Source organism: Nicotiana tomentosiformis, chromosome 6 (assembly GCF_000390325.3).
Source record: "Nicotiana tomentosiformis chromosome 6, ASM39032v3, whole genome shotgun sequence".
Classification (NCBI taxonomy): domain Eukaryota; kingdom Viridiplantae; phylum Streptophyta; class Magnoliopsida; order Solanales; family Solanaceae; genus Nicotiana; species Nicotiana tomentosiformis.
The window spans coordinates 102,915,908-102,933,914 of NC_090817.1; the positions used below are offsets into that span (position 1 = coordinate 102,915,908).

At 38.1% G+C, this 18,007-nt stretch overlaps 1 protein-coding gene across 1 annotated transcript; it reads left to right on the forward strand.

Moving 5' to 3' along the window:
• Positions 1–15,947: 15,947 nt before the first annotated feature.
• On the forward strand, positions 15,948–16,970 carry LOC104100698 (protein FANTASTIC FOUR 3-like). The gene has a single exon (XM_009608004.1). The coding sequence runs from the start codon at positions 15,948–15,950 to the stop codon at positions 16,968–16,970; it is 1,023 nt and encodes a 340-aa protein (XP_009606299.1).
• The last annotated feature ends 1,037 nt before the right edge of the window (positions 16,971–18,007 follow it).

Sequence of the window (18,007 nt, forward strand, 5' to 3'; positions counted from 1 at the left end):
AATAAATGCTCAAGTCGGGTCTTACTATCTCTAGATTGAACCCTTTAATTGGGGCTATTAATTTCTTGAGTTCACCCTAATTTCTTGTTAGCCAAGTTTTCCTAGACTTAATATCTTTTTCTCAAGTAGAGACTAAGTCAATTAGGCATGAATCAATATTTGCAACCATTAATTCTTAAATTCAAGCAAGAACTAGGCTAAATATAACTAACCCAATCACAAACAAGTCCTAAATCAAATACCCATTAAGTACCCACACTAGGGTTGGGCCACAACCCTAGCTAGAAATTTAGCTACTCATGAAAAATGAAGAAATACAAGAAGAAAGTAAGATAGAATGCATAATAATTGATTAGGGAAAGAAAATCTAATGTTTAGAAGCTAATCTAGTACAATATTATCAAAACAGTAAAGAAAAACGGCTTAGGTGCTCTTCCAAAACAAAGCTTACCCTAAAAATGACAAAAAGTTCTATTTATACTAAGCTGAAAATATCTGATAAAAATGCCCATGCGGAGGTTGTGCGGCCGCATAATTATGTGTGTGGTCCGCACAACGAGACTTGGCTTGACAAGTTCCAGTTTTGTGGCCGCACAATTCTAGATTGCGGTCGCACTCCTTCAACTACTGCGGACCGCATATTTGTGAGTGCGGCTACACTCTTGCTTATGCGGCAGCACAATTATAGTGCGGTCCGCACTCCTTGATCTTAGGCTCTGGCTGTGTGAGACTTCTGTGGACCGCATAAAAATGAGTGCGTTCGCGCTCTTGATAAAGCGGCCGCATAAAAATGGTGCGGTCCGCATTTCGTTTTGAACTTGAAATCCCATCTCTCTGATCTTTGTCTTCTGCGGCCGCACCAGAATTGTGTGGTCCGCACTTTACATGTCATTTCTTGTCAGAGGTTTTCTTTATTATCTGCGGCCGCACTCAATATTGTGCGGTGCGCACAATGCCCTTTTAGCCTTGTTTTTGTCCTTCTCCAATATTACCCCTTCTTGAGTTGATTTTCATTTCTTAAGCTCATATTCTAACACTCATGCAAGCAAGCATATTTCGTTACATTTCGGGAATACCTTTAAGCAATTTTGAGCTAAAACGCAAGTAAAAGAGTGCAAATAAGCAGTCAAAATCCCTACTTATCAACTCCCCCAAACTTAAGCTTTTGCTTGTCCTCAAGAAATTAAGGCAATTCCCACCTCCACTAGAAAAAAAAGGCTATTTCAGTTGGCCTAAGGTGAATCAATCACACATCAATTGGGACCAACAATTACCCACAACACGAATGAATTATCAACAATGCAATTATTTGGCTTTTTGAGTACCATAGTTCTAATATGACACTAGAGCATCAAGAGTTGACTTTATTCATCAAGGAAGCTCGCTCTTTGATGTAGGTCATTGTGGATCCCAAACTCCTCCTCCTTTACTCTCCGTTAGCAAATCTCACTTTAGAATGCAACACTCAATTCAAGGATAGTGAAAATTTCGCTCATCTCTCTCAAAAGAATGTCACAAGTACGGCTTTAAGTAACATGTACCTCGGGATCAAAACAGTGAGGTCGATGCCCTTGCTAACTTGGGTTTGCCGATCGATGACGATGAGTTCAATTCGGGGGCAATCGTACAACTCATGAGATTGGTGGTGGAAGAAGGTCACGCCGAGATAAACTCAAAAGCCTAATTGGGGACTGGAAAACACATGTATAGAGTATCTGAAGACTAGAAAACTACCCTCGGATTCTAAAGAATCGAGGACTCTACGTACCAAGGCGGCCCGATTCAGCTTGTCCGAAGACGGTACCTTGTTCATAAGAATATTCGATGGCCCACTCGCAATATGTCTAGGACCAGGAGATACCGAGTATGTTCTGAGGGAGGTTCACGAAGGCACCTGAGGAAATCATTCAGGAGCTGAATCATTAGTTCTGAAAATAATCAGAGCCGGCTACTACTGGATCGACATGGAAAAAGACATGAAGGAGTTCATACAAAAATGCGACGAATGTCAAAGGCATGCTCTGATGTTTCATCAGACCGGGGAGCTTCTACATTCGGTCTTGTCACTCTAGCCGTTCATGAAATGAGGGATGGATATCGTCGGCCCCCTTCCATGGGCACCTGGTAAAGCTCAATTTATAATATTTATGACTGACTATTTTTCTAAGTGGGTGGAAGCCCATGCGTATGGGAAAGTCAGGGAAAAGGAAGTCACCGATTTCATTTGGGACCATATAATATTTCGGTTCGGAGTGCCGGCCGAGATCGTGTGCGACAATGGTAAACAGTACATCGGCAGCAAAATAAGCAAGATTCTCGAACACCATAAGATCAAAAGGATCCTATAAACACCTTACCACCCCAGTGGGAACGGGCAAGCGGAGTCCACCAATAAAACCATTCTCCAAAACTTCAAAAAGAGATTGACCGAAGCCAAAGGAAAATGGAAAGAAATGTTGCCCAAAGTCATATGGGCATACCGTATGACCTCGAAGTCCAGTACCGGGGCCACCCCGTTCTCGTTGGTTTACGTCGCCGAAGTTCTAATACCGATCGAAGTAGGAGAATCGAGTTTCAGGTTCCGATATGCGACCGAGGAGTCAAATGATGAGGCCATGAATACGAGCCTAGAACTGCTAGATGAATGGCGTGAGGCCACCCTCGTTCGGATGGCTGCTAAAAAGAAATGAATTGAAAAGGAATTACAATAGAAGACCCAACCTTCGACACTTCAGTATCGGGGACTTGGTATTAAGGAACGTGACTTTGAGCACCCGAAACCCGAACGTGAGGAAGCTGGAGCCAAACTGGGAAGGTCTATATCGAATTATTGAGATCACCGACAAAGGATCATACAAACTCGAAGCAATGAACGATGAGTGATTACCGAACAAATGGAATGTGGACCACTTAAAACGATACTACTACTGAGGTACGACGCCATTCATTTATTTTCTTTACATATTAGACTAACACGTGCAAGTAGCGATCAACGAATGATACGACTATTAGGCCTGAAAGCACGCGTTGCACTCTTTTTTCCTTAGACCGGTTTTGTCCCAAATGGTTTTCCAGCAAAGTTTTTAACGAGGCAACAGTAGATCGTGCTAACTTAGAATCGAAGACCAAAGTCAAGGACCATATCAGCAGTATCCGAGGCCTCTCTATGATCAGCCTCCGATACTGGAGCCATTACCCTTAGATAATGATTTTGGCAAGGAGAGAAACTTTATACTCAAACTACCTAGGCTCGGTGGATAGGATTTCTTGTAAGGTCCAAATGATCAAATGAACCGTGCCCACATAGACCACCCAAGCTCTGACATGAAGCATGTATACATTTGTTACCTAGTATATTATGCACAGAAATGAAAAAAAGTTTCTCCTTGCGGGTAAATATTTTGTCCCTTAAAATTTTTACATTCTGTCCCCTAAAGATATTGAGCCCAAGGGCCACCTCAGTCCGAATCCAAGAGATCACCCTCACTCAGGGACTGTCATCCGAAGACAAGCTCGGACAGCCTAGGCAATCGAAGCCCGGAGGCACAAAGCTTTTTAGGCAGTGCCCGAACTTTAAAGACTACAACCACCCCCATTCGAAACTATCGTCCTGGGCAAGCCCGGATAACTCGGGGTAACGAGCCCATTGGGCAATACCCGAATTTAAAAGTCTACGACCGTCCTATAATGGCTCGGAGACGTCCGCAATCCGTAACCAAAATATAAGGCCTTCAAAATTTCTAAACTGGTTCAAAGGCTATCCTCGACAAAATTATAAAGAAAATTCTAAGTGAACGTTTCGGGGAAAGCTTCCGGTCATACCAAGCCCCCCACCAGCCTTAAGCAAAATAGTATAAAAAAAGAACAATGTTCGAATCTTTGAATAAGACCTAATTATTACATGCTAAGGCATCCAAAATCTTTGCAATCATAAAGAAAAAGCAAAAAGAATCAAGCTTGAAAATTACCGAAGGGAAAAAAGACTTAAATACATATAACTTCAAAAAAATTTACCCGTTCCAACAGGTCGGCATGTTCCTTCTTATCCACATCTAACTCGGATCGGATACTCTTGATTTCACCCTCGCGTTGCTTGCCGAGAAGTTTATACATGTTTCTTTTCTCAGCAAGTTCTTTGGCTTAGACCTCGAGTTGGCTCAATTCATCTCAGTACTGGAGAAACGTCTCGTGGTGGAGCACCGAGGCCTGTAAACACGAGGAAAGATATTAGAATTATAAAAAATCAGTTCAAATATCAGAAGAAAAATTGGAATCATCTGGGATTATCAAGAGTTACCCGGTTCAGCGTCTGTTGTGCTTCGTTGAACAGGCATGGCGAGTCTACCTCATTCATTTTGGCCTAGTCTTCCTTAGTCACCAGAGTTAACTGGCTATCCCTACGGGGGCAGAAAAAGCCTGGGCATCCTCCGAAATGATGATGATAATTGACCGCTTTCGACCAGGATCCGCACTCGGGGAAGGGAACCGATTGACCAGTCTCGAGCTCGAGTTAGGACCACCTACCCCTGAGGACGTACTTTTTCTTGGTACCTCTAAGTCACCTAACCCGGTGACGTCCTCTATGGTGGTGGAATCCACGCAATCAAAATAACAGCAGAGGGGATCGTCCATTCCGTGGGCCCTCTTGTTGGGTCGTTCTTTCACAGTTTGGGCCTCGTTGTACATCGACTCGATAAACGAGGGTGACTCGGTGATGTCTATCATACCAAGTACCTCCTTCGGGGCACTGCCCGCATCCCGGGAAGCCTCAACCCCGGCCTCCTCATCGACCTCGCTGGCCTGAGGCAGATCGGCCTCACGGGTCTCTGTTTTGATGGTCCCCTGCTCTTCGAGGGGCGATGACTCACGGGCCACAAAAATGAAAGGCTTTTCCTCCTCGAGCTCGTCCCTAAGCTGATAGAGCAAGTTCGAAGTTGGTACTCGGGAGCTGGTGATTTCCTTTGGCTTGCGCACCAGCCTTCTCCTTATTTTCTTTTTCTCCGAGCTCAGGGAACTCAGAGCCCTCCTTTTCTTCCTCTCTCCATCTTGCCCCGGAGCAGGAGACTCAACAGGTAAGTCCTCATCCCCAACCGAAGGCCTAAGCTCGACATTCGTAGGAAAACCTACAAAGGAAAGTAAAAGAGAGAAGGATGCGATGTTAGAAGAAAACACTCACTACGACTTGTTCAGGAAAAGAACCTTACCATGGGAACGGGCCTCCCAATGTCCTTTTGAAAGTTTGTGCCATGGGCTCTCAAAGTAGGGCATCTGTGACACAATGCCCTTGACCACTCCTTGAGTCAAGGGATAGCATTCGGAAACCGAGCAAGGGCTATAACATAACAAACATTGATAAGAAAATGGAAGATAAGTCATAAAATCGACGCTTAAAGGGAATACTTACGTGATGCGTTCCACCTTTCGGTGAATGGCCTCCACTCGGCAGGTACCAGGTCGATGATGCCCACTCGAACAAAATGTCCTTGCCAACCCCGATCTCGGTCCTAGTCGATGCTCGAGAACGAGGCTTTGCTGGCTCGGCGTACTAGCTTTATTAATTCCCCTGGATGATTCAGGGACTGTATATGCGAAGTAGATGATCGATGGTGAACGAGCACCCATCAATTTTGTTCACAAAAAATCGGAGGAGGATCACGATCCTCCACAGTGATGGATGAATCTAGCCTAGACACACGTCGTACCTCTTGTAAAAGTCTAAAATGACCAGGTCCACCGGACCCAATGTAAATGGATAGGTGTAAGCACTTAGATATCCCTCGACATGGGTGGTAATGGCCTCTTCGGGGTCGGGGACCACTATATCTTTGTCGGCCCAGTTGCAGTCTTTTCGGACCATGGGGAGGACCATTTCGGTAATTGAGCGGATGTATCTCGAAACTTCCTCACACCGACCTTGTACAGAAGAAGGCTTCTCAACCTTAAAGTCGTCGGTAACCGAACAACCACCGGGAATAAACATCTTCAAGGGGGCCCTTCCGACGGTTCATCAACAACCGTATAGGGGACGGTCTCCTCGACCTCAGTGGTCGGTCGCGAGGAAGAAGGAGCATCCTTCTGAGGAATAGATTTCGAGGTTTTTTCCATTGTTATAGAAGAAAAAGCTCGGAAAAGATAGAGAAAGAATGAAAGTTGAAATATCAGACTTGTTGGCTTGAGTAGGAGATGGGTAAAAGTTTTTGCAAAGTACTGAAGAACCTTGAGTAACGAGGGTAAAATTGCTAGAAAATATTGAATTCCTAAAGGTACGAAGGTAAAAGATTTGGTGTAAAGTGAAAAATAGATAGAAGAGGGGGTATTTATAGGAGTTCAGTGGTGTTTTACGACCAGGGACGACCGACCGACGACTGACATGCATTTAATGACATTATGACATGACTGACGAGATGTTTTGGATGTTTTGTCATTTCTGTCACGATGTGTCGAAGTAAAAATCGGGAGCTCATGTCGTTTCTCGTCATTTACTCTCCAAGAAACGAGGGGACTATCTGTATACGGGTAAAACCGGGCTCATGGTGCACCCTGGTCTCCGACAAAATAAGCCAAGCTCGAGACATGATGACACATGACCAAAATCGAGGCAAGAATCTCATCAAGTCAGAATCCGGGGCCATGGCGCTCGCCCTTGAGAATATCAGGGCCACGGTTCGGAATCGGTCTTAGCCTTGAACAACTTCAGAGAACATTGTCAGGCAATCGAGCACGACCAACTGAAGGCGGTAATATCCGTGACCATCCAGATATCACGGCGGGGATCCCGACATGTATAAATGAAGAACCGACAATCAGTTAATTAGAGGATTTTTTTACCTTTTATAGAGTTATCCCTAGAGTAGGATTCCCCTACTATATAAAGGGGGTGTGATAATTTATTAAACAGATTGTAACACGTATTCCAAAGCAATATATTATTATTTTCTCTATTATTAGCTCTTTCTCTTGTTCATCAGTGCTGGCCATAGTGAGCCCGGATCGAAGGCGAATACTTCATTAAGGCTGAAACTATCCTTCTTATGTGGTTTGAATCCATTTTATCTTTGTCTGTTCAATTTGGCTTAGTTTATTGCTTTGTATCAAATTAATCTGCGCATCCTTAAAATCAATTACAAGTTTAATTGTTATTCGATTTTGAGGGTAAACACCATCAATTATCTGCTCGTTTTATTGGGTATTTTATAATTTTTTATCACTGAGGTTTATAATTTGAATATATATACTATAAAAGTAAACAACTGTATTTAAGATTTATTTAATTAATATGAAAGTTATCATATGCGTTTCGGTCGTTACCCCAACAAGAAATCAACAGCATGATTTGACCACTGACGTGAAAATATCCCTTTTATATTCGTCAGAATAGCACGGGCTAGCCAGTTTTCGGATGTGGTAATTTAAAAATAGTCAGCGTTTGCTAAGTCATTAAAAAATATCCCCTATTTTGCTACAACACGAAAAGTTCCAACATAATATACTGGAGATTGGAGCATATGTGTATGAACTTCCAGCATATTATGTTGGAACACCAGCACACGAAAACTTTCAGCATAATATACTGGAGATTGGAGCACCAGTGTATGGACTTCCAACATATTATGTTGGAACTCCAGCATACGGAAAGTTTCAACATAATATACTGGAGATTGGAGCACCAGTGTATGGACTTCCAGCATATTATATTGGAATTCCAACACATTATGAAAATCCAGCATGTTATGCTAGAAGTTCACATGTAAAAAAGTCAAACTCCAGCATATTATGCTGGAATATTTCTGAATTTTGAACATTATTTTCGCTCAAATGTATCTTTTACATGAAAAGTGACTAAGGGTGTGTATGGTATGAAGGGAAATATTTTTCGGAAAATATTTTTCAATTTTCCCACATTTGGTTGGATTAAATATTTTGGAAATATTTTCTTCATGAACTCATTTTTCCCTATTGGAGGAAAATATTTTTTCTATCAAAAGAAGGGAAAACATTTTCCAAAACTCTTTTCCAACCTTTCTCTCATTCCTCATCCCCACCAACCCCCACTAACGCACCCCTACACCCTAACCCACCCCAACTCCACCCACCCTACCTACCACCCCAACTCCAACCTAAATAAAAATATTATTAATAGTACTTTCTTTTCACGTTATAGATAGAGTAATTTTTTTCACCCCAACTCCACCCACCCACTCTCGCACCACCCCGCCCCACCCTAAATAAAAATATTATTAATAGTACTTTCTTTTCATGTTATAGATAGAGTAATTTTTTTTCATTTCAACAAATAAGTATTTTCTTTTCACGGTAGAAAAAAAGTTTTTTATTCCTTCATTTTAACAAAATAAGTACCTTTCTTTTCATGATGTAGAAAAAATATTTTCTTTCATTTCAACAAAATGACATAGTAAAAATTATTTTCTTTTATTTCAACAAAATGATGTAGTAAAAAGTATTTTATTTTATTTCAACAAAAAGAGTATTTTCTTTTCATGATGTAGAATTTTTTTTTTCATTTCAACAAAATGAGTATTTTATTTTCAAGATGTAGAAAAATTATTTTCTTTCATTTCAACAAAATGAGTACTTTATTTTTATGTTGTTGAAATAGTACTTTCTTTTTCAACCAAAAAAAAGAGTATTTTTTTTTGTTGTTACGGAACACAAATTTTAACGTTGTTTTTACATAAAAAAGTAAAGCAACACATTAGTTGCTTTGAGTTTGTGTGAATTTTTAGAAGAATAATTAAAATGTTGAAGAAAATAGGATCATAACAATGTTGGGTATTTGGCAGGGGGAGGGAGGGGTGAAGGGAGAGCATAAGAAATATAGGGACTTGGGGGAAAGGAGGGTAGGGTGAGGAGAGTAGCATAAAAAATTATTTTTCTAAAAAATATTTTTTACTCTCTAACCAAACACTAGAAAATATTTTTCGAAAAAATATTTTCACTCACCAACCAAACAAGGGAATTTTTGGGGTGATATTATTTATGAAATTAAGTAGTGTTAAAGAATTTGCGCTTAAGTTATCATGTGATGTGTTATAGTGCTTGGGAGGGTGAATCACTATTCCTAAATATATCATACCCGTCCCTTAGCCCACATTATAACCATGAAAAGTCCTAATTGATTTTAGATCGAGCAAGTTTACATTAGTAGAGACTTACATTAAGGGCAAGCATATGGTACCTTTTGTGCGCATGTGAACTTCTTTGAGAGAGTGAGAGAATTCTTCTATTGTGTGAAGTCCTTAAATTACGATTTAAATTTTATTTGAGTTTGTGGACTATCTTACTCTATTTTATGGTGAGGGCACATGTTTCATGATGGATAGGCGACTTTATTAAACTTTTCAATCAGAGTGAGTAAGTTGGCCTAAAAGTAATTATGCTAAGGAGTCAGTTTCTGAGGTTGAGATGTCCCGAATATGCTATTTGACTAGTTTGAACTATTCAATAATGTGCTTGGCATGTTATCAACATGGAGAAGAAAGTTCGAAAATGCATATACAAGGGGCTAATTGTTGGTATCAACCAAAGTCATGGGTGCTTAAGCTTAATTAAAATGTGTGGCTTGATAGCGATAACCTTAATTTTGTTCGATCGGTTGTGGGTTGATTCTATTTTGCTCGAGGACGAACAAAGGTTTAAGTGTGGGGTGATGATGTTGGGCATATTTCGATATGTGTTGATATTACTTTACCCATGTTTTAACCGCTTTTTGATGCTATTTGATCTTTAAAAGGCCCAACATGGTTTAATTATTGGTTTTATGACTAATTGAGTTGTGTGTGATAATTTAGGGTGTTTGGAGTGCAAAAATATGAAGAAAAGGTGCTCTAGCTAGAGGAAGAGGGGTTGGATGCGTCACATCCAATCTAGAAAAAAATCAGATTTTGTGCACCCTTAGCAGTGAAATCGGCCCATAACATTTGCCTTAGCATCCGCACCTGGGCAAAGCTGAGATGGAGGAACAAAGGGTGGATGCTTCGCATGCAAAGCTGAGAAGTGGAGGACGAGGTGGATGCGAAGCATCAATCCCTGAAGCTGATTTGGATTAGGAATAGGAGAAATTTGGCCCACAACTTTTGTACACAATATATAAGCCAAAAACGCCTCTTTTAGGTCATCTAACATATTGGGGAAGGGGGGAAAAGCCACGACAAAGCTTGGAAACTACGGAATTCGTCTTGAGTTCTTATTTTTTCCTTCTTTTATTGAATTTTATGCACTCTTGTGAATTGTTTGACGATTGCATGAACATGAGCGACTAAAAACCCTATTATTCTAAGGTCATGAGTGATACATGAATGTTGATGTTTGAAGTTTAATTTGACAAAGTTGATTTTATCATATTGGGTTATTTATTTAATTCTGTTTTTAATTAATTTGCTGAGTAGCTAACAGTGAATTACTATCTACGAATCTTAAGTTGAACTCAAAAGTGGGAATTCTAGATTGCATATAGAATTAAATAGAGCAAGTTCTTGAACCCAGGCATCGGGGAACGGATTCGCAATTAGGATAGAAATATACCTAATTGTCTTGCTCGGTTGAATTACAGGAAGTATAAATGCATTCTTGTTAATCTTAATTCCATAAACATATAGGCATTAAGTTAGCTTGAATAGGCGAGTAAGAACTCGACAGATTCTTATGAGTAATATCAACCCTGTCAATCAACAACCTAGATAAATCAATTACTCATTTTAAGCCAAGAACGTAACACGATTGTTAGCTAACACGTAACCCTGGAATATCCTCCTCTACTGATTGTTATCCGAAATTGGTTCATTGTTTTGGTTGATTTCTAGTTATTCCATTACTTTATAATTTTTAGGTAGTAAATTAGTAAATTATCTATTTTGTGAGAAATCTTTTGAATCGATAAGTCATTTGAGTTTGAATCAGTCGAAAGTTAATCATAAGTTTTCGTGGGAACGATACTCTACTCATTACTCTATTACTTGACGACCACGTATACTTGCATGAGTGTGCGTTTGGCCACAACAATGAAGGTGCAAGAGAAGAATTAAAATAGGTCGAGACATCAACCAAAAACACTATTGGGGCAAGTACAAATAAGGCAATCCAGGACACGAAGAGTGTAAACAAGGGGAAACAAGCTGATAATGAAAACCAATAGGCACGAGATACTATTTCTGATTCTAGTAGCCTGCCATCAGAAGTTAAAAATCACCCTGGTATTAATCTTGTGGTTCATTTGGAGGCTGGCATATTAGAGAAAAAGAAAATATGATCATCTGCCGACATGGATAATGGGAACAATGATCAATATGTTACAGTTTAGTCAATAAGTTGTGACCATACATTCAACATGCAACCAGATGATCCAGCTCACACTCACATGAGAGAGATAGTCAACAAAGAAGGAATATTTTCTACAGAAAGAGGCAGAAGCAGAACTAGGAAAATAGAAAAAAAAATGACAAGAACAAAAATAATCCTTCCTTGATGGGAAGGAGTCAAAATTGATCTTTTTCTATATTATTCCATGATTAATACAATCATATGGAATATAAAAGGAGTGAGATCACAAAAAGCCATTCACAGGCTCAAAAATCTTTGTATTATCAACAAAATAGATTTCGCAGCTATTATAGAACCTTTCTCTAATAAAGACAAGATTCAAGGTTACATGAGATTCCTGCAATTTCATCACTGTCAAGAGAACATCAATGGACAGATTTGGTGTTTTTGGAAACAAAATTATCAAGCTAAGGTCATTGCTAATGAAGAAAGACAGATTACTTTGCAAATCAAACATGATATGATTGATAACGAACTGTGCTTCTCTGTGGTTTATGCAAAATGTACAACTAAGAGAGGAAAGACCTATGGAGTAGTCTGGAAAATGTATATCCTTTGGTTAATGGTCCATGGTGTGTTGGAGGGGATTTTAATATCATCATAGATCCAGATGAAAAATTAGGTGGTACGCCTCACAGATTATACAAAATCTTTGATTTCATCAGTTGTATGGAGAATTGTGAATTGATTGATCTGGGATTTCTAGGCCCGAAATACACATGGTGCAACAATTGGAGACCAAGTAAAAGGGTGTGGAAGAGATAGATAGAATTTTCATCAATGATCTATGGATCAAACTTTACAAACCAACACTGTCAGGCATTTGACTAGAACTGGATCTGATCATAGGCCATTGTTGATGAAGAATAACAATAACAATGTTCACAGTATTAGCTACTTTAGATTTCTGGACTCGACAACCTAGTTTTCATCATATTGTGAAGGAAGTTTGGGATACTCAAATACATGGTAATCCTATGTGGAGATTACAACAGAAATTAAAGAGTCTTAGCAGAAAATTGACTATATGGTCCAGAGAAGATATTGGTAATGTATATGATAAGGTTGCTAAATGGAAACTTGAAGCTCAAATTGTGGAAGAAGTAGACATAATGCAGAATACAGATCAGAGCAGAGAGGACAACAACAAATGCCATGTTGAATATGTTAGATGGCTATCTATGCAAGAATCCCTACTGAATCAAAAGTCTCAAATAAAATGGTTTGAGGAGGGAGATTGTAACACTAAATACTTTCATAGTGTTATTAGGGAAAGAAGAAGGAAATTGCAGATTCACAGAATTAAGAACCACAAGGCAATTGGTTTACATCAGAGGAGAAGATCACTAAGGCTGCTATCAATCATTATCAAAAGTTGTTCAATTTACCTCACCATGAGATAAATTTGGACATTCTAGAATGTCTTACTAACTCCATCACTGAACATAAAAATTAAATGCTCACTGCTATACCTGAAGAAGAGGAAATCAAGGATGCGATCTTCAACATGAGTTCAAATAGTGTTGGTGGCCTGGATGGCTTTAATGGTTCTTTCTATCAAAACTGTTGGAATATTATCAAAGAAGATGTCGTGGAGTCTGTCCAAGATTTCTTCAATGGGAAAAAACTCTCCAAATATTTCTCTCACACTTGCCTGGCCCTTATCCCTAAAATTGAATCCCCACAGACTTTCTCTGTAATGAGACTCATTAGCTTAAGCAACTTCTCTAGCAAAATTTGGCTAAAGACTCAACACTCTTCTGCCCAAACTTATATTTGGCAATCAAAGTGGCTTTGTGAAAGGCAGGCTTATTACTGAAAATGTCTTCTTGGCTCAAGAGATTATTTAAGGTATTAATAAATACAATAGGGGGAAACATTGTTTTAAAGATAGACATGGAGAAAGCTTATGACACAATGTCTTGGACCTTCATTTCAGCGGTAATGAGAAAGTTTGGTTTTTCTGAAATCTGGATTGATATTGTTTGGAACTTGATATCAAATGTATGGTATTCCGTCATTATTAATGGCACTCAAAATGGTTTCTTCACATCTACCCAAGCCTTGAAATAAGGGAACTCTCTTTCCCCATCATTGTTCATTCTTGGTTCACAAGTTCTTTCTAGAATGCTGAATAGGGACCATAAAAATCCGGTAGCTAAATCAATTAAGGACCAGATACTGAATGATTAAGGTATTATTTTTCTTTTATCGGAGACCAGAAATCTGGTCCTTAAAAATAGTTTAGCGAAGGGATTAATTTTGGTCGTTGAAACCCTTTAAGGACCAGTACATACGACCGTCGCTATAGACCTTTAGCGGCGAAGCCTACAACGACGGGTCGCGACCAGGTGAAGCTGTTTTTCCTGTAGTGGTAATACACATATCATCTTTTTCAAGTTCATCTTCTACTTCGAATTTTCAATACACACTACATCAAACTCCACCAAATCATCCCTAAATTGATATTCAAACTTCTTAAGATGTACTCAATCTATTCCTACAACACTCACTCAAAAGCAAGCAAAAAATTAACTTTTTTTGTTGTTGCTACAAATAGGTAATTGACTAATAATTGTAGAATTTAGCTAATATTGGTAATATTTTATGAATTGGATAATTTTGTACTAAATTTCTTATGGTGTGACATAACTATAGTTTCTCTACTTTTAATGGTGTGAGTCTTTTTGGGAAAAATCGTTTGGGCTTGGGCGAATGCGGACAATATCGGGTAAAAATTAAAAAATAGCCAAATTTACAAGTGGTAATTGAAAAATTACCACAGTTTCAAAAGTAGTCAAAATTTAGCCACTTTTTATGTAAAGATAAATATGAACGAAAACACTGTTCAAAATCCGAAAAATATTCCAACATAATATACTGGAGTTCCGGTATAATAAACTGGACTTCCAGCATAATATACTAAAGTTCCAGTATAATATATTGGTCCAGCATAATATGCTGGAAGTTCATACACAGGTGCTCCAATCTCTAGTATATTATGCTGGAACTTTCGTGTGCTGGAGTTCCAGCATAATATGCTGGAAGTTCAGACACGGGTGCATCAATCTCCAGTATAATGTGTTGGAATTTTTCGTGTTGCAGCAAAATGGTGGCTATTTTTCAATAACTTGACAAATGCTGGCTATTTTTCAATTACCAGTCCGAAAACTGGCTAGCCCGTACTATTTTCACGACAATATCACAATATATAAAAGTATCTTTGGATTATTTTAGCCCAATAATTTATTTGCATTCTCGTCGTGCAAGGCTTATTAAAGAGGGAACTATTACTCCCTCCTTTTTCATTTATGTGAACCTATTTCCTTTTAACTCCGTGCCAAAAAGAATGATCTATTTCCCTATTTGAAAACAATTTACCTTTATGCAATGATTTATAGCCACACAAAATATATGTGACTCATTTTACACCACAAGTTTAAAAGTATTCTCTATTTTCTTAAACTCCGTACCCAATCAAATGAATTCACATCAATTGAAACGGAAGGGATATTTTATTACCCGAAATTTTTCTATTTCTATAACTTATTTGAGACATCGTTAAAAAGTAGAAAAATTACATCCACACCGCCACACTCTTTCTTTGTACTTCCAAGAAATTTCAAAGTGCATGGCCTATGATGTTTGGTGATGCATAGACATGAAACACGGATTTTGACTCTAAATATGTCTGAATCATGCACGAAGGAATATGGTCTCTTTTCTTATTTATTTTTACATTTATAAATTAAAACCAAAAGTTGTTGAAGTGTGGCTTTCTTGTTCAAAATATGTGGAAGAATCTTTTTAATTATTTTATGATTATTTCTTGGCTTTCTTTAGGATGATTCGATAAAATAGGAAAAATACAAATTAAAATTGGTTTAGTTCAGGAGTAAATGTTAATAGTCATGTGTCCTTATAAGTACTACATATCGAGAACATTTTTCATATTATATTCCACATTAGGTTGATTGAAAAAATACATTGCCGGCAGAATATGTATGCTCTTCATTTCATTTTGTATGACACATTTAATCCGTTCCGAAAAATAATAACATACTTTTATATTTAAAAATTATAACTTTTAACTTTTAATTTTTTTTGATGACATGCTTTATAGACGTAAAATAATTATGCATGTTTAAGATCAAAGTGTTTTTATTATATTGCCATGAGTATTTCCTTTTTTGTTTCCTACTACATGTTCAGTTAAACATTCTTATAAAATGAATGAGGTGAAGTATAAAATTGAATGAATAGTACACTGGAATATTCTCATACATTCAATAATTGAATTTTCTTTTCCATGGGCATGGCATAAATAGTTGTACAATTCAAATGGTCCAAAAATCCCCCAACCCTTCCTCCCCGCTCCCCCCACCCTCACAGCACATAGCCCTACGCACTTTTTAGCACTACAAATTCAGACCGAACGCCTCGCTTATACCTCGTTCATTCTTCTATCTTCTCATTCTTTCCTTTCCCTCACAAATACAAATAACAAGAATTAAGACTCCTTAGCAAATTCATATTCAAGATTTTTCCTCATTTTTCCACAAAACTTCAATATTTTTTCTTCTTTAGATACTCTTATCCAATAATTCGACATGTCAACCATAGTATATCAAGGTTTTCAGTCAAGTTCTGAGTCTCATATCATTGAAACAACTACCCTTAAGCTCAAAGTGCCAACCCCAACTCCAACAGAATTTGGTCGATCACCTTGCATAGAAAGCAATATGGAAAATCTTTATGAAAAATATCAAGATACAAAGAAGTGCTCCTCTAACAAAAATGCAGACTTAGCAGGCTGGAGTTCCCTTCAAAATCTCCCCACCGTTAATTCTTTGAATCCCAAATTAGACTCAAAGGAAAAAGAAAACTCTTATGTTCACCCTTTATCCAAACAACCCTCTTCGTCTAGACTTAGTGAAAAGAGCCTTGCATTATGCACTGAAAATTTGGGATGTGAAACGGGAACTGATCATATCATTGAAAGCAGCATTTTCTCATTTTCCTCGGACGAGTCAAACACAGTACAAGCACAATCATCAGCAACAAAAACCGATATTCGAGTTGAATATACACCATCTTCAACAACAAATTACAAGGTGATCACTAACACTGAAAGCTGCCGAAAACTTCCACCTCCTTTGACAACATTAAGAGGGTCCAATTCCCTACAAGTTAGCACACACAGAGAAGGCGGTAGATTAATCATCAAAGCCGTTGAAGTTCCAAAAGTGCATACTTATCTTCAAGCTGAGAGAAGCAATGGCCGCCTTCAGCTATGTTTCTTGAAAGAATATGGAAGCTCTGCATCTAAACTTGACTTATTGGAAACGACCGATGACGAGAACGAAGAATTAAAAGCTGAAAATGGCATATTTGAAAGTGACATTAGCAATGAAGAAGATGAAGATTATGAAGAAGAAGAAGATATGGAGGAAGGAAAAGATGAAGAAGAGGAAGAAAGTGGCATGAACATGGACATGAATGGAAACAGTTATGATGTTGAGGTCGAAATTGGAATAGGGAATTGTCAAAGGATACGTAGGTGCAAAGAAGGAAGGAAGGGCAATAAGAACTTTTGTGATTGGAGGAAGCCTTTGTGGGTGGCTACTTCCTAAGTTTTTTTTTTTTGGAGCACTTCATTAATTTTCTTAATTTCTTGGAACCCTTTCTGTCCCCCTTTTATCTTATGATATATTTTCATGCTATGAGCTTAGGGATGGTAGTTATTATCGTTATTTTTTCAACATGGCCTCCCAAAGTTTTCTCACAAGTTTCCACAAAATTAATTTTAACTGCTTAGTTTAGTGATAAGGAAATCGGATAACTAAAGAGTGGCTAAACAATATCAAATAAAGGGTGAAAATTTGGGACAAGGATCACGTTAATTAACTTGCGACATTTTGGAAGGGCCTCTTATAAGGAGAGGCGGGCCTATACATGTAGAAAAGGGTCACGACCCATTAACTTCGATTTTTTTTTTAATATATAAATTTATATATGTTGGAAATAATCATATATTTTGCTTTAGACACTTAAAATCTAAAATATAATGAGGATACTGATTGAGCAGTTCGCTCATGTGCCCCACACATTCAAATCCTGGGTACGCATCTACTTTAAGATTTTGGACATGTCGCCAGCTTCATTTTTTCATTCTCAGTGACTGGATATTTGAAATTAAAATTATGTCCCGGTGCCCCTGTTGGCTGTTAGTTACCTTAAAAGAAGAAAAAGATGAGTATTAGTTATGGCTATTGCCAACTTTCCAAGGGTGGATCTGCAAAACTAGCTAACAATATTGCAATTACCTGCACATATTATTTTCCGTTTGGACTATTTATGTGTGTATATGTAGATCATTTGAATCCACTCATCATAACTCTATTTATTGATCTCGCTTTAAAGGGTTATTTCGAGAAAAATCTCACTATAAATCTTTGCTGTTATAAAATAAAAGTAATTTAGTAAAATATGAATAAAAAATGTTGTTATGAAATAAAAGCAATTTAGTAAAACATGAATAAGAAATAGAGATAGAGAGAAGGAAAAGATTTTCTTCTTCAATTGTGTGTATTTTCTTATCTATTACAAGGCCTTTATATAGGCATGAAAAGTGAAGAAACATATGTCATTAAGCATAGAAATACGTCAT

What these genes read in the sequence shown, in the direction of transcription:
- LOC104100698 (XM_009608004.1), top strand. Translation starts at nt 15,948, where the DNA reads ATGTCAACCATAGTATATCAAGGTTTTCAGTCAAGTTCTGAGTCTCAT.